Genomic DNA, 23,659 nt, shown 5'->3' with positions numbered 1-23,659 from the left:
TCAGAACGTAACCACCAACTACATGCAGATGACTGTAGGTTGTGTAAGACCATTATATAATTTTTTTTGTCTAATCACCCCAAACTAATGGCGTAAATCTATAATATTCACTGACAGTGATGGATCGGATTGGTACTCTGTATCAGCCAGTTCTGAAAATTTAGGACTCTAGCGGTATCGGCAGTGCAAATGTGGTATTGGTGGATCCCTAATTGACCCATCTCAAACCCTGCCCTCTTTCCTTGATCCTCCAATTACACTGGTGCACAAGGGAAACAACAGTTGTGTGATTGGAGGATCAATAAAAGAGGGCAGGGTTTGAGGTCAATTAGTCGATCATCTTTTACTTAAATTCAACTCCATGTGTCTTTGGTTCTCTTCAGTATTTGGGGCAGCTGACGTCGGTTCCGGGCTACCTGAACCCCTCCAGCCGCACGGAGGTTCTGCAGCTCATTGACAATGCAAGGGTGAGCATCTTAAACACAGGGGTCACCTTCACTGTCATGACTTTTTACAGGGTGTCTGCAGGGTATTAAATAACAAGTATTATTACATGGCGTTTTAACATTCGTCGAAATGCTTGATTGTGATTGGTCAATAGCGCTCGTCAGAGGTCCGTTATTACTCGATAACGGACCTCTGCCAAGCAATAATGACCACTGCTCGCAATCAAGCCCACTGACACACACTGCAGCAGTGCAATCAGTCCACACACCTGCCGGCGATAATAATAACTTTATTTGGGCTGACAGCGGACGGAGCCACAGAACAACTGCGTCTGCATTTGATCTCGTCTTGTCGATGGTGTAAAATGAATTAGGTATATTGTTAGTAAGTTAGCCATGTAATAAGCGGGATAATGTATAGCTATACTCTGTCATTGTTGCAAAATAATTGACCTTCACTACGTTTAAAACACCTCTGCGAGGCGCCTCGGTATTCTAAACTCTGTGTCGGTCAATTATTTTGCGACAATGACCTTGTAGCTATACATTATCCCTTACTTAAATACTCTTAATTCTCAACCTCTTAAGCCCTAGCCATATTTTCAGAAAATGTGCCTAAAAGTACATACCCAAGTAAATGGAACATTGCTCCACTTCTACAAGGTCTATTTGCATGTTCTTGGTATCTAGGGACATCTATTGACCTCAGGGAATGTATTCCCAGATATATATTGTGTCTGTTACTATGCTTGAGTAAATTGTAATGAACCAAAGAATATAAATTATTTTTAAATGTTTTATTTTAATTATAACTTTTTCCATCTTTGACGGTGAATAACACCATGCTAACATTGACCAGACATGAAAGACTCATTCAGCACCTTCTTGAGATCAAGTGTGCACAAAATCTAAGCAAATGGATTTACAGGTTTTTTTGTAGATACAGTACTGAATTATGCCATCTGGACACATGCTATTTGAAATATGAATATGGAATATCAGGCCTATAAATGACCTTATTATGGCCATCTATGGATTTAGTACCACCAGGCGCCCGTTACAGGGCAGCAACGACCGTGAATTAAATCTACTGTAAGATTGCGGTTTTTTTATTTTTTTTTCTAGACGTTTACAGAAAGATAAAGAAAGAATATACGTTGTATTTTGGTTTGTACAGGTTTGTTCGTTTGTTTAAAAATCATAGCAATATATATTTTTTTCACGCCAGCCGGCTCCATCTTTGACAGCAGCTGGTGGGAGCTGGGTAGTGTAGTTTTATGAAATCCATCGAAAGCCCCGGGTCTCCTCTTTCTTAGGATTTACAATGATTTCATGACGGCGTAATTTCCTTGCCTCTAAAATTTAAATCATCCGGTTTTTGATGCAATGCGCTGAGATTTTTATAAACTCATATTTCGCTAATAACACTTCAAATCATTGGTGAACAAGCGTAGTAAGAACAAGTCTCATCAGTTAGTGGGACAGCTGCATAACCTGTTTACCAGAAGTCTCATTAGTTAGTGGGACAGCTGGCTAACCCTAACCTGTTTACCAGAAGTTTCATTAGTTAGTGGGACAGCTGGCTAACCCTAACCTGTTTACCAGAAGTCTTATTAGTTAGTGGGACAGCTGACTAACCCTAACCTGTTTACCAGAAGTATCATTAGTTAGTGGGACAGCTGACTAACCCTAACCTGTTTACCAGAAGTCTCATTAGTTAGTGGGATAGCTGACTAACCCTAACCTGTTTACCAGAAGTCTCATTAGTTAGTGGGACAGCTGGCTAACCCTAACCTGTTTACCAGAAGTCTCATTAGTTAGGGGACAGCTGGCTAACCCTAACCTGTTTACCAGAAGTCTTATTAGTTAGTGGGACAGCTGACTAACCCTAACCTGTTTACCAGAAGTATCATTAGTTAGTGGGACAGCTGACTAACCCTAACCTGTTTACCAGAAGTCTCATTAGTTAGTGGGATAGCTGACTAACCCTAACCTGTTTACCAGAAGTCTCATTAGTTAGTGGGACAGCTGGCTAACCCTAACCTGTTTACCAGAAGTCTCATTAGTTAGGGGACAGCTGACCAACCCTAACCTGTTTACCAGAAGTCTCATTAGTTAGTGAGACAGCCAGGGTTTGCTCAAGGTCCTTGAAGTGCTTAAAGTGCTTGATTTTTTTTACCAAAAAAAGTCAAGGCCTGGAATTCCTTAAACAGCCCAACAATGTGCTTAAAAAGTCCTTGAAATTCAATCAACCATGCGGTCGGATGGCGTAGCGGAGATTGCGCTCATCACCAATGCAAGAGGCTGCGGTCTCGACTCCCGGAGTCAGCATTGCCTGCGGCTTGGGCCGATCGTCATACTAACTCGTTTGGCTGAGTTAGCGGGAGGGAAGTCGAGGGTGGTAATCTGGCATTGTGGACAGCGACGCCTACAGGTCAGGTCTGGGCGCCTGCGCAGCGAAAGGCAGGAAATGGTGAAGGCAGCGTGACCTCCCACGCATTCCGCTTCACCAATGAGAGTCCTCGCTGCCAGGTGAAAAAAAGAGCCACTGGCTGTCTCCACATGTGTTGGAGGAAGCATGTGGTGGACTTCAGGGTTCCCTTGTACCGACCAGTAGGAGGAACATGCGCACAACAACTAGGTAGGGGAGGGGGGGAATTGGCATAACGACTAAATTGGGATGGGGAGAAAAATAGAAAGTCAGGCGGAGAATAAGAGGATAAAAAAAAAATTCAATCAACCATTCGCATTGAAAGTGTTTTCATCCATGATAAAATTGTTCTGAATCAAGAATTTTTTATTTAAAGTGTAACTAATTGTTGGAAATTGCTTTTAAGCCATACATATTGGATCAGTTTTTTTTCTTCTATAAAAACAGCATTTAAAAGTGAATGGTATCCTTTTAAATGCCCTTTTTAAAATGAAAAATAGTGCTTAGAAAAGTACTTGAATTTCATTTTGCACTGTCTGTGGGAACCCTGGCTGACTAACCCTAACCTGTTTACCAGAAGTCTCATCAGTTGACGGGCCAGCTGACGTCGGAGCAGGACGCAGTGGTGTCTCTGTCGGCGTACAACGTCAAGCTGGTGTGGCGCGATGGAGAGGACATCATCCTCCGGGTACCAATCCATGACATCGCTGCCGTCTCCTACATCAGAGACGACTCACTGCACCTGGTGGTCCTCAAAACAGGTACTGGCTGCACCTGGTGGTCCTCAGCTACTGGGACTGACACTAGGGAAGCCCTCCCTAGTCCTGTCTCCATCCCTAAGAATACCATTCATTGAATAGGTTGAAATGCGGCATGTTCTAATATTAATGATAACTTTACATATTATTACAGCATCAAAACAGCCGTAAAATGCGTACAATTAACAAGTTCATTGTGTGTTGCATTTGGGTAGTACTAATTCGGTTGTTCTGACATATGACGTGTATTTATGTCTGGGGTCAAATGTTCCGCTTCAGACAGCGGGAGATCATCATCGACCTTTATTTATTCTCGAAAGGATTGAGGTCACCCTCAATTTCAATGTCGTCGAGACTTTACAGACATTTCAATGCACACATTTCTACAATATACTTTTCACCGCAGTCCAGAGTGCACCACAGCAATTAGTATAAAATTAACATAGGCATAAAATCAGCACACAAATTGACAGAATAAAAAAAAACAATGCATAAATTGCAGACATAAGAATAGGTATAAAAGTAGTGCAATGTAAACGTGCAGACTTAAGAATAGGCATAAAATAAGTACAATAGTACACCAGGAGCACATACCCAGAACCGTTTTTTTTATGACTGATCTATTAAAACAAGGGACACAGCACTGAGGCGTGTTGGAAAGCCCAGAGCCTCAAGGCCTCTACATGCTACAGCAACTGCAACGCAACTGCAACACAACACCAGCACGACTTCAACGCAACATGTTGCAGAGGGTGTTGTAGAGTGTGTTGTGAGGATGTTGCGTACCTCTCCCCAAAATCTAATCTGAACAACCTTGCGTTGATGTTGCGTAGCAGTCAGGGGGCGAAACTAGAGCCCGCCAAGCGCCATTGACGCTCAGTTTTTACGTTTGGCGCCTCCCACTGAGAGGTCTGCCCGCCGTGTGGCGTGTAATCAATCAAGTTCATAACGATACTCTTATTTTGAAAATCTGTGCGGGTCTCATTTCCGCCGCAAGCGCATCTCCAGTCATAATATCGATGGCTCCGGCAGTTAGCAACATTCGGTTCGTATGATACTCTTATTTTGAAAAAAAACGTGGCAACGAGTCATATCCGCCCAGCCCTGCAGCGGGATACTATTGGCTTCTGCTCGTATCAACACAGAGGCAGTCTGCTCTAATCTAGAGCGGACCTCCATGAGCTACCGTTACTGTTTAAACAATGACCCAGTCAACTATTCACTTTTAGTTTAATACATGACAAGGCATTGTCTAACGGTATCTAGCTGGCTAGCTACTGATAGCTGCTGATATCAACAAATGCTCCAGCAATAGTCGACTCGAGTGCATAATACCTCCGTTCCCTCGTTAGCTAGCTCACGTTAGCTAGCTCACGTTAGATCGATATGTCCCAGTAAACTAAATTGTCTTAACGTTATCTAGCGGGCTAGCAGTAGCTACAGATAGCTCCTGATATCAATGTCTTATAACATTGATTCAATGCGTATTCTAGCTGAGGGCATGTTGAATGTGATTTGACCAAAGAGCCGTAACGTTATACCAATAGGGTCCAGCTGCAGCGCCGGAGAATCCTTGCATGCTGAATGTAGGGTCTAGCTGTAGCGCCGGAGAATCCTTGCTGGATCTGGAGGCTACTCAAGTATACACACAGACAGTGGAGCTGTTTGCAGATAGCGAGCATTTGGACTTATTGCGTGGTGGCGATGTTTCGCAGATAATACAACTACAAGTATGATTATATAATATATATTTTATTAAAAAAAAATGTTTATATAAAATATATATATATTTTTTTTAATCAAAAAAAATTTGGCAGGTAAGAAATATGCTTGGCGGGTAGATTCTTCCCATCTACCCGCCACTGGCCGGTGAGTCAAAAAGTTAATTTCGTGCCCTGGTAGCAGTGGTTGGTTGGTTAGCGAATGGGGGCGGGGCTGTCATAGAATAATATTGGTCCCGCAGGGAGGAATACTATCCTCGAGTTATCCTAATTTATACAAATGGAAGTATTGATTTCGCCGTAACGAATCATTAAAAAAATATACCGTTAACTGGAATATGTTGTTTCTTTACACATATGTTGGATTATGTAATTGGTAAAAAACCGTGAATTAACCGGTGGTTATCCTATTAACATAGCTACAGGAATTGTCAGGAATTGGCTGTCTGACAATAGGCTCTCACTTCACTTAGGCAAAAGTCTATTTTGTTCTGATCTAAACTCAGATTAAAAAAGGCTCCTGAACTCAAGGTAGAATTAGGGTCTGAGGTTATAGCAGCAAGAACGGCAGTGAAGTACCTGGGCTGTATGCTGGATGACAGTATGGGGGGGGGGGGAGGGAATGGCCTTACAGGTGCTGGGTAAGGTAAATGCCCACACCAGGTTTTTGGCTAGAAAGGCCAATCTTCTTGACAGGGAAAGCCTTAGACTACTGGCCAACAGCCTGGTGCAGTGTCATTTTGATTATGCTAGTGTAGCCTGGTTTGAGGGACTGTCAGCTTCATTAAAGAAGAAACTACAGGTGTCACAGAATAAGCTGATCAGGGTTGTGATGGGCCTAGGACCTCGTGATCATGTTGGGAGGAGACATTTTCAGGAGCTCAACTGGCTACCAGTTGAGGCCAGAGTAGCCCAGCTTAGGCTCAACATGGTACACAAAATAATAAATAACAGGGCCCCCAAATATTTTAGTAACTATTTTCCTAGTGTTAGTGAATCACACAGCCACAGAACGAGATCTAGCATAGCAAACCTGCATCCTCCAAGGTGTAGAACAAAGATGGGACAGTGCTCATTTGCTCACAAAGGAGCACAGGAGTGGAATGAGTTGCCTTTGACCACCAAACAGATCGTGAACCTGTATACTTTCAAGGTGAACGTTAGGAAATGGCTCCTAGAAAATGTCCCAGAGTAACTAAGGCAGGTTCTAGTTTTTAATGTAGTGTAGTTTTAGTGTGTCTGTAAATTTTGTATATTGTATTTGTATATTTTATTAATAATGTTGTATTTTACTTTTTAATTCTATTTTTAGCAATATACTGTGTAGGCTGATGGTAATATGTGTAATACATGTTTATGTAAATACCATGTGCTGCTGAGACCAAGGACCACAATGGAAATAAGTCTGTGACTTTTTTGTGCTATCCTTGATAATTTTAGGATGCATGACTTGTTGTAACATGTAATGTATTTTAACAATTGTCAAATAAACTAAACTAAACTAAATACAACACAGTAACGTTAATATAATTACATGCATCATTGTTTTCAATGAACGGTGGGGCTAATCGAAAGGACTGGACACGGACAAGTTAAACAGCAATCAATTAATTTAATATAACAGGTAGTTCGAGCTGCATTTTCGTGCCTACAACCACACCACAGCCACAGGGATATATCCGGCTTTGACGAGCTCTCTCTCTCCTGCCGATTAAATTCAGCAGCTCTTCCACCTCGAGTGCCTGACTGTAGCTGCCTGCATTTGCACAAAGGCGTCCATCCCTGCTGCTAGCTAACATTAAAACTAACCTAAAGTTAGTTGTTCACCAACAATCTACAGACACCAACAAACACAGAACCGGACTAAGTTACACAAGCAGAAAAGCATCACAAATACTTCCGGTCGGGGGGTTTCAAAATAAAAGTGCCGTGCCATTGTGCCACCACTAGGGGCAGAGTGGCTCTAAGTGTGAGTGAATGGCTGATTATGAGTTAGTGACATTGCCAGTCATAGAGGTGTTTCACATCTAAACATGTGTAATTTGGTTGAAAATGCCTTGCGGTCATGTTGAGAATGAAGAGAACGATATTATCTCTGTGTTTCAGCCCAGGAGTCTGGAGGCTCTCCCTGTCCCAGCTCCTGCCCTGAGCTCAACAAGTCCCAGACCCTCAGCTCTCTGTCAGAGAGCGGCGCGGTGCTGGTGGAGGTCTGCTGTCTGCTCGTGCTGGCCGTCGAGAACAAGGTATGCTGCTCTCTTACCAGGGTTTTGTCTCCTAGGCTTGCCACGGCAGTCTGTGATACCAATGTTACTTGGTGTTCAGGCATCCACAGAGTACATTACTTCAGTGGCGTCGCGTGGGTAAAATAACAGGGGATGCCAAACATTTTTTTATAAAAAAATATATATATATAAAAAAAGAATATATAATTTTTTTTTTATATTTAAGCCAAGCAGTCACCATGTATGTTGTGTATGTCATAAATGTCCATATGAATTGAAAATGGGGGACCCTGATGTAAACAAGACGAAAGTCTTTCTCTGGTCTGCATCCCCTTAACGCCGTACTGTATTGTACCCATTCTGCAATCTGTTAAATAAAGTTTTCATTCATTAATTTGCTGTCTCGTTATAACACAAACGGCTCACGTTAGTCACCATGAACTAGGGCTGGGCGATATGACCAAAAACGTTATCGCAATAACATTATAAAATTATTTTCATATAATTCGATATCGATAATTATCGTCGATATAATGTCTGTCAAGTTTAATTAACTTCTTATGCTGCTGCGAATGTCTCAAGTCGAGTTGATGTCGTCATCAGTCCGCGCACGTTAGCAGCAGCCGACAAGCGGAGTATCTCATGACAGTAATTTTTGACACTAAAACTCTCTTCCGCCACAATATATTGAAACGACGTCCACTGTATAACCCCACACTACTATAAACGTGGCCTCAGAATTCAAAACACACACATACTCGGCACGTAAATATATAAAACAAAGCCGTGCAAGCTAATTAGCCTAGCAAGCCTTGTTGTTGAGTCCTAGTACCTCTGGGTCTCCTTCCGGATCTCGTTCGCTCTCGGCCATCTCCTTCACTGATTGGTTGTTAGCTGTTGTGCGTATGCACGTCACGTCATCACGTAACGTTGGTTGTTGTTAGTGAGTGCTGAGCCGAGGCTGAACGGAGCCAAGCTTGGAAATCGATATATCGAAACTTTGCGACCACGTTTCATGTTTATTTCGAGGAAATAATTTATCGCGATAGTTATCGTTATCGTTTTATCGCCCAGCCCTACCATGAACCATGACCAGCTTACGTTAGTTCGCATCCAAGCTAGCCTGATAACGTTAGTAGTTTAGCATCCAAGCTAGAAACTGCTAGGCTGCCTGCTTACCTGGCCAATAATGTGGTCCTCCTCGCTCCTCCTGGACAGATAGATTTGTTAAATCATAATATCCACAGTGGTGTGCTGTGCTGGTCCTCAGTAAATGTCCCGTCGGCGAAAATAAGTTGCTAATAAAGTGCTAAATGTTAGATACACTAATAGAGGATTCGGACGTGCCCGCTCTGTTAATAAAATTTGAATCAATCAATCCCGCGAGGGGATGACGTTCAGACGTTGTCACGTTAGATGGACGTGCCTCCAGGGCATGCCCGTATGTGGACGCTAGAGTACTTTTCTATCAGAGGGACCCGTGTTATCGTGTGGGAACTGCTTTATTAAGCTTGAATCCTATTGGCTAATAATTGGTTTTGGACTCCACACCCATGAATCACGTGGTGGAAGCTAGGGAAAGACACCTCCCTCCTCCCCTCCTGCCTGAGCTGCAGTGACTGAGCACAGTGACTGCCAGCCTGCCTCAGTGAGTCTGACAGTGTAGAGAGAGTGAGAAAATTCACAAAAAAAAATTATAACAGATGAAAAATAATGATTTTTTATTATTATTGTAAAATATATATATATATATATTTTTTTTCTTTTTCTTTTTTTTCATATTTCATATTTTAATGGGGAAGCCTGGCTTCCCTTGGCTTCCAGGAGGATTCGCCACTGCATTACTTGCCCACCGAGTCCTTACATTATTATATGTTCAGCCTTCATTGTCACCAAGACAAACAACCATACCATAATTTGTTGAATGAAATGTTTGTTTGAAATATTTGTCAAGTGTTTTCTGACTGGTGTTTGTATCTCTTATGTGTTTTTTGACTGGTGTTTGTATCTGTAAAGTGTTTTCTGACTGGTGTTTGTATCCGTTATGTGTTTTCTGACTGGTGTTTGTATCTGTAATGTGTTTTCTGACTGGTGTTTGTATCTGTAAAGTGTTTTCTGACTGGTGTTTATCTGTCAAGTGTTTTCTGACTGTGATGATTGTATCTGTAATAGGGCTGGGAGATTCTTGCTAAAATGTGAATCACGATTTTTCTCTCTAAGAATTGAGATCACGATTCTTATTTTTTCAATAAAATCATTTATTGCACTCTTTCTTAAACAGACAACATAACATATCAAAGTGCTTGACTTAAACTTAAACATAACATATATGAAAGTGCTTGACTTAAACTTAAGTCTCTTGTAACATACAAAATAACTCAAGTCAGAATCGTCATTTAAAAAAGTTAAGTAAAAAGAAAAAATTTTTTTTTATAATTTTTTTAATAAAAAAGAAATCGTCATAACTTAGAAATGAGATTGCATAGGTCTATGAATCGAGATCCGATTAATTTCCCAGCCCTAATCTGTAGTGTTTTCTGACTGTGGTGTCTATCTGAGTGGCGCAGTGGGCAAGGCGCTCGCCACTAACGCAGGAGATGCTGGTATCGAGCCCAGCTCTCGGCGTTGCTACCGGCTTGGCCGGTCATCATACTAACACAATTGGCAGTGTTAGAGGGTGGGAAAGCCAGTGGGTGGGGATTGGACGTTGTGGACAGCGACTCCTACAGGTCGGTTGGGTGACGCCGGTGCGGCGGAAACAGGAAGTATCGGGGGCAGTGTGAGCCTCCCACGCATTACCCCTCGCCACAGAGTTCGAGCTGCTGCGGTGAAAAGATGCGACAGGCTGCCTCCTCATGTACCGGAGGGGACACGTGATGCAAGGCTTCTATCCTCACTACAGCCGACCAGTGGGAGGCATAGTCTAGCAACGTTCAAGACAGGGGAGGGAAGAATTGGAAATACGAAATTGGGATGGGAGAAAAATTGAAAATAGGGAGAAAAAGTGGATCAAAAAAAAAGACTGCGCACACACAGAAAGGTCTCCGGAGAGACAGCTCCCTCCCCACTCGCCCCCACCCTTTTTAACTCAGATCAGCTGTTCTTTCTCTGTGTGTGTGTGTGAGCAATTGAGCATGTTTAGCTAGCATTAGCACCGCAGCTAACGTTAGTTTACCCCGAATTAAATTAATGACTAGTTTGCAAAGCATTGGAGTAGTGTGACTTCATCAACTATGGCAACTTAGTAGTGTTGTCACGATACTGGAATTTCGAACTTCTATACGATACCTTGAAAAGTATCGATATTCGATACCATTTTCGATACCACAGGGAAAAAGGTTCAATCTTAAAATGTAAAGAAAAAATATATATAAATATATATTTTTTTTAATAGATTTTGCTTTTGTTGCTGGTTGATTCTCCTCAGCTTCTCTCTGGTACTATAAGAGAAGATAAATATAACACTTTTAAAACCCTTTGTTTATCTTTAGATCACATAAAAATAACTAAATGATATAATCTTAGAAATTAAGTTAATAGTACTGCGTGTTAAGCATAACAGATTGATTGATTGCTAATTGTATTAACAGATTGCAGAATGGGTACAATACAGTACAGCTCAATACACACAATTGTTAAGGGGATGCAGACCAGAGAAAGACTTTTGTCTTGTTTACATCAGGGTCCCCCATTTTCAATTCATCATATATTTTCAATTACATTTTTTCAACATGTTTTATCTAATAAAATAAAGTTCAGTCTGTTCATCTCACTTCAATCATTTTTATTGCAGAACATGATATTTTCTCAAGCAGACAGATGTAAACACTGTAATCTGTGTTGCATGTACCTGACAAACTGAACTGTTTGTATTAGTCATATTCCAACTTAACTGAATGCACATGTGTGTGTGTGTGTGTGTGTGTGTGGACTACTGTACTATTACAGGTATTGAAATGAACAATGCAACTTCCTTATACAAAAAAAATGTAAATAAAAAATTATGAATAATTAAATATCGATATTGCAGGAAATGAGTATTGAAACCGTTTTAAATATTCAGAATCGATATGTATCGAAAAATCGATATTTTTGACAACACTACATTGGAGTAGTTTTCACTGCACATAGAAACAGTCAAACAGCAGGAGCATTTCGGGAGCATATGCGACCAAATACCAGGCAATTTTGAGCCCTCAAGGAATCAAATAGTCTGCTATGGCTGCATGCGTGGCGCTAACGTTATTGTTTAAAAATGCGCAACTGTCGGAAAAACATGGCACCGATAAGAGGAATCGATCGTCACGGAGGCATGCGATTCCCAACGGGAACCGGTTTTCGATTCCCATCCCTATTTCTGACTGATGTTTACCTGTAAAGTGTTTTCTGACTGGTGTTTTTAGATGTAAAGTGTTTTCTGACTGTGATGATTGTATCTAAAGTGTTTTCTGACTGTGATGATTGTATCTGTAATGTGTTTTCTGACTGATGATTGTATCTAAAGTGTTTTCTGACTGTGATGATTGTGTCTGTAAAGTGTTTTCTGACTCTGATGATTGTATCTAAAGTGTTTTCTGACTGTGATGATTGTGTTTCAGGCAGCAGCAGAGGAGCTGTGTCTCCTGCTCAGTCAGGTGTTCCAAATTGTTTACACAGAGTCCACCATCGACTTCTTGGACAGAGCCATATTCGACGGAGCCACTACCCCTACCAGGCACCTCTCACTGTACAGTGGTAAGAAGGGGAACTTTTAATAATAATCAAAATATTGACGATGCTGGTGGTGGTATGGACCTGGGGAGTCACATAATAGTTTTAAGACCGGCCTAGTTCCAGATAAATCTTTTACCATATTTGACCAATTTCTCAAGGTAGAGGGTTTATATGGTTCCACTTATTCAGTTGGTTTGACATTTGATGGGAGCAGAGTTGAGCCTAATTAAATAAGTTCTGCATTTTTACATTTGAGGAAAAACTAATAAAAAGTCATACAAAAGGGTACAAGACTGTGCCTAATGCAATTGAACCATTACTAATTTACATGGTAACCACTACAGTACCCATATGCCTCTGCATTTAAAGACCAGTCGCGAATGAACACTGCAGAGCTGAGAGGACGACGATACAAAACCAAAGTAGTCAAAACAACAGACAGAATACACTATTGGAATTATATACTCATGATTACCTGACTTTGTTTTTAAATGCTGTAGTTTTCATGTTTGAATGTTTTATCGATGGCTATGAATAAGGATTGCACACCGGGTACTCCCCAGATGTAACATGTTCAACAATGCCTTATCTATACCTTACCAACAATACAATATCTTCTTTCCCACCTTGTCCCCGAAGACCGTGGACGGCAAGGCGTTTCAGAGAACAGGAATAAAGGGACACCAATATAACATAGCCTACAAAAACCACAGCAATGCATTTCTTCAACTAACAAGTATGGTACCAGATTATAGCTCACACCTCAAGTCATACAACTACCAATGTTTTCTAAAAAAACGTTAAAACAAGTCACAGAGCCGAACTTTTTTTTTTGGTCTGTATAATTTTTCACTGCAATGAACGTGAGCAGCATAGTCGTTTTCCCCGGAATTACTGTATGAAGTGACGGAGATCAAGTTCAGTGGAGTTCTATGACATCTGGATATGAACTATAATGTGGTGTTGTTCTGGATGGACCGTACTGTTAAGTAGAAGAGATGCATTGTTGGTTTTGGTCTTTCCGTAGGCTTTGTTGAAAAGTACACCAGCCTGATTCTGTAAAGCTTGGGGAAAATATCCCATCCACTGCATTTAAAAGTCATTGTTCTGTTTTGCGTCCACTGTAGCTGTTGAAGCTTCACAGCTTTGGTTAGTCGTCCTTATGTTGCAGTCATCCTAATGTTATATGGACTTCTCAATATCAATCTCTCTGCTTCTACAGATGACTCCTCCAGTAAAGTGGACAAGGAGGCCTTTGAAGCTGAGGCCAGCACATTGTAAGTATTACTAGTCCTGCTACAAATGTATTCTTCCATAGTGACTAGTCCTGCCGTGGTGATGTGAAATTTGTGTCACTGGACTTTTTTTTTACAAAATTATGCTCAATATCTGTTAAGCGCTTACTTTTATCCAGATAGAGTTGACGTTATGTTGTAATTTAAAAATAAACCAAGGGACAGTAATACCTTCCATCAATTTTATTTTTATATCCGTTCATTGCCGGATCAATGATGGATCAATGTAGCTAGTGCATTGTGCAAACATACTGTTGCTGGTCTGGACACGTGAATGCCTTCTACAACGCTGTTCCAGTTCCGCGTTGCCGTTTTGCGCTCTGATTGGCCGAGCGCGCGCATGCGCATGAGCCGCGACTTTACACTCTCGCGCTGTGAAGCGCCAGCGGGGCGATTCGGTGGTTTCTCCCTGGCTTACGTGCGCCGCGCTGCCGCCGGCTTGACTCGGTCCAGCTCCAGCAGCAGCGGCAGAAGCCGTCTTCCGCCTGCGGTTTCTCGTTCTTATTATTATCCATTTATCCCCCATTGTTCAGGTCGACATGGTCGCACAAACACCCGTTGGAGGAGTAGTGGGGGAGAAGAAGAGGAATATTTTTAAATAGCAAGAATTATCGGCTGGCAACTCTGTGCTCGTCATACCTGCAGCTGCTGGTAATGTATGGAGAGAGAGAGGCACACAACAACAGACAGACAGCCGGTTTCAATCACTGAGCTGTCTGTCTGTTGTTGTGTGCCTCTCTCTCCATACAGTACCAGCAGCTGCAGGTCTGACGAGCACAGAGTTGCCAGTCGATAATTCTTGCTATTTAAAAATATTCCTCTGGGAGGATACCGCAGGCGGAAGACGGCCGCTGCTGCTGGAGCTGGACCGAGTCAAGTCGGCGGCAGCGCGGCGCACGGAAGCCGGGGAGAAACCACTGCATCGCCTCGCTTGCGCTTTACAGCGCGAGAGTGTAAAGTCGCGGCTCATGCGCGCGCTCGGCCAATCAGAGCGCAAAGCGGCAACGCGGAACTGGAACAGCGTTGTAGAAGGCATTCACCCAGTCAAACATACTGTTGATGGTCTGGACTGGTCCTCTGCTCCTCTCCAGTCAAACATACTGTTGATGGTCTGGACTGGTCCTCTGCTCCTCTCCAGTCAAACATACTGCTGCTGGTCTGGACTGGTCCTCTGCTCCTCTCCAGTCAAACATACTGTTGCTGGTCTGGACTGGTCCTCTGAGCTCCTCTCCAGTCAAACATACTACTGCTGGTCTGGACTGGTCCTCTGAGCTCCTCTCCAGTCAAACATACTGCTGCTGGTCTGGACTGGTCCTCTGAGCTCCTCTCCAGTCAAACATACTGCTGCTGGTCTGGACTGGTCCTCTGAGCTCCTCTCCAGTCAAACATACTGCTGCTGGTCTGGACCAGTGCATGTGAGCGGATCGGAGCGTGAGCGGCGCGGAGCGGCCGGTTTTGACGTGAGCGAGGAGTGGGTTTTAAAATGAGTCGGCGCGACGTCCGGAGCGAGAGTTCTCCTCCGCTCCAATCCACTCCAGGCCGCTCACAGTGGTTTAACACTGATGTAATATATACATGCAGTACAATGCCAAAGCAACAGATGGCGATGTACAAACATGAAGGCCATTTTCAACCAATGAGAAGGGTGAACCTGTGATAGGCTGTTCGTTCAGGCTTTGTCACTGTAGAGACGCCCACACTCACTCCAGTTAGGAAAAAGTATCGACGCCATTGTTGTTGACGTTAGCTTACATGCTAACGTTAATGGCAGCGACCATAGCATTGTGGCTCGGCTAGCCTATCATCGCTTAATAGAGATAGTGAATGGATAAACAACGTTATTTAACATTGCAGAATGGCTACAATTACAATGCGGCTCAATACAAACAATTGTTAAGGGGCCCGGGGGTGTAGACTGTTGTAGTTTGAGCTCATTTACACCATGCTCCAAAAAAAGAAGAAAAAAAACTGCCGAGCGATCTGGCGCGGGGAGCGGGGAGCGCTCGATTCAAGGTGAGCGGGGAGCGAGCGGAGAGCGACTTGGGGGCGGGGTCAACATGAGTGATTAGCGGAGCGGACCAAGCTTTAAAGAGCGAAGAGCGGATTTCTCGGCCGCGCCGATCCGCTCACGTGGCCTGGTCTGGACTGGTCCTCTGAGCTCCTCTCCAGTCAAACATACTGCTGCTGGTCTGGACTGGTCCTCTGAGCTCCTCTCCAGTCAAACATACTGCTGCTGGTCTGGTCTAGACTGGTCCTCTGAGCTCCTCTCCAGTCAAACATACTGCTGCTGGTCTGGACTTGTCCTCTCAGCTCCTCTCCAGTCAAACATATTGTTGCTGGTCTGGACTGGTCCTATGAGCTCCTCTCCAGTCAAACATACTGCTGCTGGTCTGGACTGGTCCTCTGAGCTCCTCTCCAGTCAAACATACTGCTGCTGGTCTGGACTGGTCCTCTGAGCTCCTCTCCAGTCAAACATACTGCTGCTGGTCTGGACTGGTCCTCTGAGCTCCTCTCCAGTCAAACATACTGCTGCTGGTCTGGACTGGTCCTCTGAGCTCCTCTCCAGTCAAACATACTGCTGCTGGTCTGGACTGGTCCTCTCAGCTCCTCTCCAGTCAAACATACTGCTGCTGGTCTGGACTGGTCCTCTGAGCTCCTCTCCAGTCAAACATACTGCTGCTGGTCTGGACTGGTCCTCTGAGCTCCTCTCCAGTCAAACATACTGCTGCTGGTCTGGACTGGTCCTCTGAGCTCCTCTCCAGTCAAACATACTGCTGCTGGTCTGGACTGGTCCTCTGCTCCTCTCCAGTCAAACATACTGTAGCTGGTCTGGACTGGTCCTCTCAGCTCCTCTCCAGTCAAACATACTGTAGCTGGTCTGGACTGGTCCTCTGAGCTCCTCCAGTCGAGCTGCTTCAGGGTTTCATCTGTTGTGTCGTCTCTAGAGCCTCCTTTCTCTCCTTCACGCAAAGTTAAATCTACTCTAAATGAAAGTGAAACTTATCTACTCTGTAGGCTACTGTGACCTATAAAATAGATCTGCTGTCCGTGCAGACGCATTCAGTCTATAATGAACACGGAGTTTCCGTAGTAGTTCAGCAGAAACTCAACAGGCAAACTAGAGACATCTGCATGACGGGAGGCGCTAGAAATAACGTTTAGCGAAAACCTTCACATCCACTGAAAAAAGGCATAGGTTCAAAGGTCCATTTTGGGATTATAAAAAGATTATTCTGAAACGGTGAGCCCAATGAATGCAAAATTAGTCCAATGAATGTTAAAAACAATTAATGTTTTTAGCCTAGCTAAGAACTCAGAAAGAGGTGTTTTTGGCCAACAGCTAGGCTAGTGGTCCATATCCACTTCCATTAATTTGTGCTAGGTTCACTTGCAGCCGGATAGCCTTTTACTGAATGCACAGAGAGGAAATTGATTGATGTACCTTACTGGAGTCTGAATTTATCACAATATAATGCAGTGTGAGTGTTTACAGTATCGCAATATATCACAATATACTGCAGTGTTTACAGTATTGCAATTAGGGGTGTAAAGCTACACGTATCCGTCAGCGTTTCCGTTAGAACATATTCGTGCCGGTCTGGGTGTCCTGCAAGATTTCTATCCCCGGACATATTCGAGAAATTCCGGTCAGAGTTTTAAACAGCAGTCTGTTATAATCACATTTTTATGAGCTAACGAATTCCGTTATATTGGACATTTGTATTAATTACATCAAGCGAAGAATGAGAAATTGATTTGCAGAATCAAATTACTATCTATCGCCTCCCAAGTTAGTGCGATACGCTAATCCAGCATCAAGCTCCCGCCCCGCAGGCTCGCGGCTGCAGCAGCTGTCACACGCACCCCCAAATTAATCTCGAGTCGACAACGCTTCACCTCGTTGTATCAGACACGTCACACATATCATAATGTTCAACTTCACACACAGCAAACTGTAGTTGATCATCACATTGCCTCGTTTGCTAGCTCGTCGCCACATGCAGAGAGGACGAGCCACATGCTCGTAACGCATTTGTTGATTTCATTATAGCCTACATTTAGTTATAATCAATAATATGCATTACTATGTGACACGGCAGTCAACCAACAGTTGCATATGATTAAAAAATGTCAACACTCACTCACCCCGTCTCTCGTTGTGCCTATCCGTTTTGTACCTGCAAGAACAGCGGGTCAAGTCAAGTCAAGTCAAGAGTTTTAATTGTCACGGCATACAGGTATACAATGAAATGCGGGTGGTCTTGCCCGCAACGATGTGCAATACAGTGGTACAACATATAATAGAATCAAAAATTAAAAAACAACATTGTGCAGTAAACAGGTAACAGGTAACATGGAGTGACATCTCGGGTCGTCTGGTTGGTTCGACTTTGATATATCCCCATTGGAACAGGTGGACGTCTGCGAGGCTCGCAACGGTAGCAGCAGACTGGGGATGCTCTTTGTGGTTCAATCAATAAAGTGTACTTTGTGTACGTTCAATCAATGTTATCTCTCGTACATCATAGAGGCTAGACTACTAGACTATAATGTCGTACCTCAGCCAGGAGAATTTAACTTTCCACTCGGGCCGCCGCCTGAACGCTCTACATTTCTGTTTATTTTCCGCGGGAGCATCGGCGGTCTCTGTGACTTCAGAAGACTCATCTTCGTTGTCAATGTCATTATTATTAGACCTGCTTGTGCTTGGTTTCATGAAATATTTGTTAAGTTTAGCTTGTTTGGCCATCTCTCTCTCTCGCTCGTATAGCTGTTTGTCGTTATGGTGGCTGGCCAGACAGGCTCAAAAAAAAAAAAAAAAAAAAAAGATTCACATCTGAGCGGCGCCATCCGCGCTTTATCAGAGTGAAGCAACAATGAAACAAATGTAATGATTGTTTTGTTCATCGCATAGGCTATTTAATTTTTGCCTATTTTAATACAATTCAAATAATAAAATTGTGCTTAGAGGAATTATTTTCACCGGACATTATGACCGGAGAGATTTAAATATTCGGACTTCAACATATTTTGCCGGTCAAATACTGGTACCGGCTAACGGAAACGCTGGTATCCGTACCGAACCGCTTCAGTGTGTACCGTACCGAACGGCTGTGTAGTGTACCGAACGAATACAACGGTATGTTAACCACTAACGACTGTCCACCGGGGGCTGTTTTTTTCACAATCTAATATTATTATTATTATTATAAAAAATTACAAGTCTATTATTAATTTCAATATAGAATATTCGTTGTCAGTACAATGAGTTACTGCACACTACATCACCCCTGAGTGGAACATGGAAAGCTAAACTTTCCCCCACTGTACGGCAAACCTTGACTTCAAAACCGAGGTACGTACCGTACTGTGGTTTTTGTGTACCGTTACACCTAGGGATGCTCGATATTGGCTTTTTTACCGATACCGATATACCGATATTGTCAAACTCTTAATTTCCGATACCGATATCAACCGATACCGATATATGCAGGGTTTCCCCCCCCAAAAATGGAATAATTTCAGGTTTTCAGGTAATTAACATTACATATCTCTTGTTGTGGAATTAACACAACATTATGCATACTTTTGACAATAAATAAAATCAGAATTTGTTCTTACTTGCTTGCCTGAGTAAATAAAGGTTATAGAAATGTAAAAAAAAAAATTGAAAACCGATACCGATATTTTCCGATATCACATTTTAATGCCGATATCGGCCGATAATATCGGTAGGCCGATAATATCGGACATCCCTAGTTACACCCCTAATTGCAATATATCACAATATACTGCAGTGTTTACAGTATCGCAATATATCACAATATACTGCAGTGTTTACAGTATTGCAATATATATACTGCAGTGTTTACAGTATCACAATATACTGCAGTATTTACAGTATTGCAATATATCACAATATACTGCAGTATTTACAGTATTACAATATATCACAATATACTGCAGTGTTTACATTATTACAATATATCTCTATAGTATACTATCTATATAGTATATGGAACCATGACCCCTTCATTGTGATGTGTGTCGTATGTATGGCCAGATCTTTGCCAATACACAGCCCTAGTATTCTTCTGTAGGAACAGAGGAATATGTTGAAATAACCCAGCAGTTTGAAATGACCGTTGTTTCCTTTGCTGTTTCTCAACCCAGAGCTCTTCACACGTATACATGAACATGCCATGGTATTTGACACCGTGTCAGCCTCATGACAGAAGGACTGTTCGTGTATATTATGATCTGTTTCCTCTTCACTCAGCTCGTTCCAGGGTTCTCTGGATGCGGGGGAGAACTCCCCGTCAGCCTCCACCCCGGCCTCCCCTCAGACCAAGACAGCCAGCGAGGGAGAGCTCAGTACCACAGCTGCAGAGCTCCTGCAGGACTACATGACCACGGTATGATGAGGGTGGTGATTATAATGATGATGATTGTGGTGTTGATGGTGGGGATGGAGGTGGTGTTGATGACAGGGTTCGCACAAGGTCCTTGAAGTGCTTAAAGTGCTTGATTTTTTTACCAAAAGTCTAGGCCTGGAATTCCTTGAAAACAGCCAATTTTTTTACAATGTGCTTAAAATTTCCTTGAAAAATCCATGATCGGGGCGCCCTCGTGGCTCATACCATAGTGCCTCGCGCACCTACGCACCCGACGTTATTTGTCGCATGCCCTCCCCACCTCTCCTCCCGTTCGCCCTCTCCTCTGTCGGTCCTGCGTGACCAAGAAAAGCTGTAAAAATGCTAAAAAATTATAATAAAAAAAAAAGAAAATCCATGATCAAATTGTTCTGAATCAAGAAATAGTCGCTGTCTCGCTCACTCCAACTGCTTTTCCTCATTTCTTCGCGTGTGATGCTCTAGCTAGCAAGCAGGCCAAGAAGATGCTTAAAAAACAGCATTTAAAAGTGAATTGTATCCTTCAAGTGACATCCTTGAAAATAAAAAATTGTGCTTGGAAAAGTACTTAAAAGTAATTGAATTTCATTTTGCAATGTCTGTGGGAACCCTGTGATGATGATGATGAGGATGGTGTTGATGATGATGATGGAGTTGATGATGATGATGGTGTTGATGATGATGATGGTGATGATAATGATGATGATGGTGTTGATGATGATGATGGTGGTGGAGGAGGAGCAGGTGGTGTTGATGATGATGGTGGTGGAGGAGGAGCAGGTGGTGTTGATGATGGTGGTGGAGGAGGAGCAGGTGGTGTTGATGATGATGATGGTGGTGGAGGAGGAGCAGGTGGTGATGGTGATGATGGTGTTGATGATGATGATGGTGGTGGAGGAGGAGCAGGTGGTGTTGATGATGATGATGATGATGGTGGTGGTGGTGGTGGAGGAGGAGCAGGTGGTGATGATGATGATGGTGGTGGAGGAGGAGCAGGTGGTGATGATGATGATGGTGGTGGAGGAGGAGCAGGTGGTGTTGATGATGATGGTGGTGGAGGAGGAGCAGGTGGTGATGATGATGATGATGGTGGTGGAGGAGGAGCAGGTGGTGTTGATGATGATGGTGGTGGAGGAGGAGCAGGTGGTGATGATGATGATGGTGTTGATGATGATGATGGTGGTGGTGGAGGAGGAGCATGGCCCTATTCCCCGTACCTGGCTAACTGAGTTAGCCGGATAATTTTCAGCATAGCTTGACTTAAGCCAGACATTTCCGTTCCCCGACGTCAGATTTTCTAAATCGCCATGGTAACAGATCAGAAAGTTTGAACCTGCTCCGGAGCAGGGTTTAGTTCAGTTAGCTGGATGAACCATGGCCACACCCTCGCAAAGAAATGCAGCTCGCTTCCTGAAATAATTACCACAGTGTAGATCTGCATTATACCATTCTAAATTATGTTTTTGTGCTTCGTTTTCCTAGAGGGGGCTTTTGAAATGTAAAATAATAGACCTAAATGCTGATAATAAATCATATTTAGCCTATAGATTTACTTTGTCCTAAATAAAATAATGCACGTCATATACGGCACTCGGAGTCGCGATACACACTGCATGTGGTTATTTTAATAACGGCGCATTGCAAATGTGAATCCCGTGGGGATATTTTTATATCCCATCGGCCGTTTGGCTCTGATTAGTTTCATATTCTCCGCTGTAGATTTGCTTAACGGAGCGCCCGGATTGTGTTTCATTCAAGCATAAAATTGAAGTGTCTATGCGTGGATTGTGGTCTTTGTGGATTATGAATTACGAGGAATCTGAGGATTGTTGAATTGTATCATCACTAGGGCTGACCTTCGAGCTTTTTTTGGCAATCGAAGCTTCGGGGCCGAGCTTCGATTTTAATTCGAAGCTTCGGAATTATTTTTTTTATTATTCTAATTTTTTTTATTATCTTATGTTGTGGGACTTGTACAGCACTTTGGTAAACGTTGTTGTTTTTAAATGCTCTATAAATAAATTGGATTGGATTAATTAATTAAGTAGCCCCTTTCGTGACTGACGAAGCCAACAAGGTTTCACTCGGCTGTGTGATTTAATTCAAGGTGGATCGCTGTTGTCGTTTGAACAACTTCAGATTTCATGGGAACAATCCCCCAAATCAAGAATGTTTAAGATGATTTTTTTTTTTTTTACTTTATTTTTTTTTTATGTTCGAAGCTTGTGCAATCGAACGAAGCTTCGAAGTATTTAAGACAGCCCTAATCATCACTCACACGTTATTGTGATATTGTAACTGGGATTAAAATGTCTGATGAGATGCTCTGTTTGACGGATTTGAGCAATTGAATAAGCCGTTGACGTCACATTAATGCATTTGAGAAAATGCATTTATCTGTTCAAGCACTGTTATCTGATGATGAACATGATGACCGAAACAGATTAAAACCTGATTAATAGTGAAACTGTATAGCCGGCTCCAAGCCTCTCTGTTATTTCGGGGGTCGCGCCTTGAAAACTGTATTTATATATAAAGTACATGTTACCTAAACCGAGCGCATACAGTGCAGGTATCCTCATAAGCATCTATTAATTCTTATCAATTAGATACTCTTTGGGCTTGTTTTTATCTACTTATTCTGAAAGAGTTTAACTAATTATTTTCGCTAGCAATAGATCTCATTCGATTATTCATTCCATTAAGCCTAGTACTGCCATCAGGCACATTTAAAGAAATATAATCTGATTGATTGGGGTAATGAGGGATTTAACATTAGCCTATAGATTATGCATTTAACTTGTCGGCGAGGCTATTGAGCCGTACTGTATTGTACCCATTCTGCAATATGTTAATAAAGTTTTAAATCAATCAATCAATGCCGTTAGAAAATCAGGATTTCTGCGATCGATACCTGCTGTCTTTTCAGCTGAGGCGGCCGCGCGCAATTATCCTGAGCATCAAGTCTGGTTCGAATTAACAAGACTGAATCCACCTTTGAGGAACAGGGAAAGCGCGGATTCAAACATCAGGTTAATTGAATCTGGATAATGGGACTTTTTATCGACTTAGTTGAACCAGGTACGGGGAATAGGGCCCAGGTGGTGTTGATGATGATGGTGTTGATGATGATGGTGTTGATGATGGTGGTGATGATGGTGGTGGTGGTGGTGTTGATGGTGGTGGTGGTGATGATGATGATGGTGGTGGTGGTGATGATGGTGGTGGTGGTGTTGATGATGATGGTGGTGTTGGAGGAGAAGGAGGTGGTGGTGGTGATGATGATGATGGTGGTGGTGGTGGTGGTGATGGTGGTAGTGGAGGAGAAGGTGGTGGTGGTGGTGATGATGATGATGATTGTGGTGGTGATGATTGTGGTGGTGGTGTTGATGATGATGGTGGTGGTGGTGGTGATGATGATGATGATGGTGGTGATGATGATGATGGTGGTGATGATGGTGGTGGTGGTGGTGGTGGAGGAGAAGGAGGTGGTGGTGGAGGAGAAGGTGGTTGAGGAGAAGGTGATGGTGGTGGAGAAGGAGGTGATGGTGGAGAAGGTGGTGGAGAAGGAGGTGGTGGTGGTGGTGTTGATGATGGTGGTGGAGGAGAAGGAGGTGGTGGAGGAGAAGGAGGTGGTGGTGGTGATGGTGGTGGTGGAGG

At 42.9% G+C, this 23,659-nt stretch overlaps 1 protein-coding gene across 2 annotated transcripts in view; it reads left to right on the top strand.

The window, feature by feature from the left end:
- The window catches only part of ccm2 (CCM2 scaffold protein), a 55,329-nt gene that overhangs the window by 19,416 nt on the left and 12,254 nt on the right, over positions 1–23,659 (top strand). The window contains exons 3-8 of one of the 2 annotated variants that reach the window (XM_084315031.1): positions 384–467; positions 3,458–3,638; positions 7,463–7,599; positions 12,177–12,312; positions 13,514–13,568; positions 19,867–20,002. In XM_084315031.1, the coding sequence (XP_084171157.1) occupies positions 384–467; positions 3,458–3,638; positions 7,463–7,599; positions 12,177–12,312; positions 13,514–13,568; positions 19,867–20,002 (729 nt within the window). Of the gene's footprint in view, positions 1–383; positions 468–3,454; positions 3,639–7,462; positions 7,600–12,176; positions 12,313–13,513; positions 13,569–19,866; positions 20,003–23,659 lie in introns of both variants that reach the window. The other variant, XM_084315030.1, reaches the window with a different exon arrangement.

The sequence above is a fragment of the Notolepis coatsorum genome (assembly GCF_963971535.1).
Source record: "Notolepis coatsorum genome assembly, chromosome: 5".
NCBI lineage: Eukaryota > Metazoa > Chordata > Actinopteri > Aulopiformes > Paralepididae > Notolepis > Notolepis coatsorum.
Note: the sequence above shows the minus strand (reverse complement) of the source record. Positions and strands in the feature narration are given on the sequence as shown.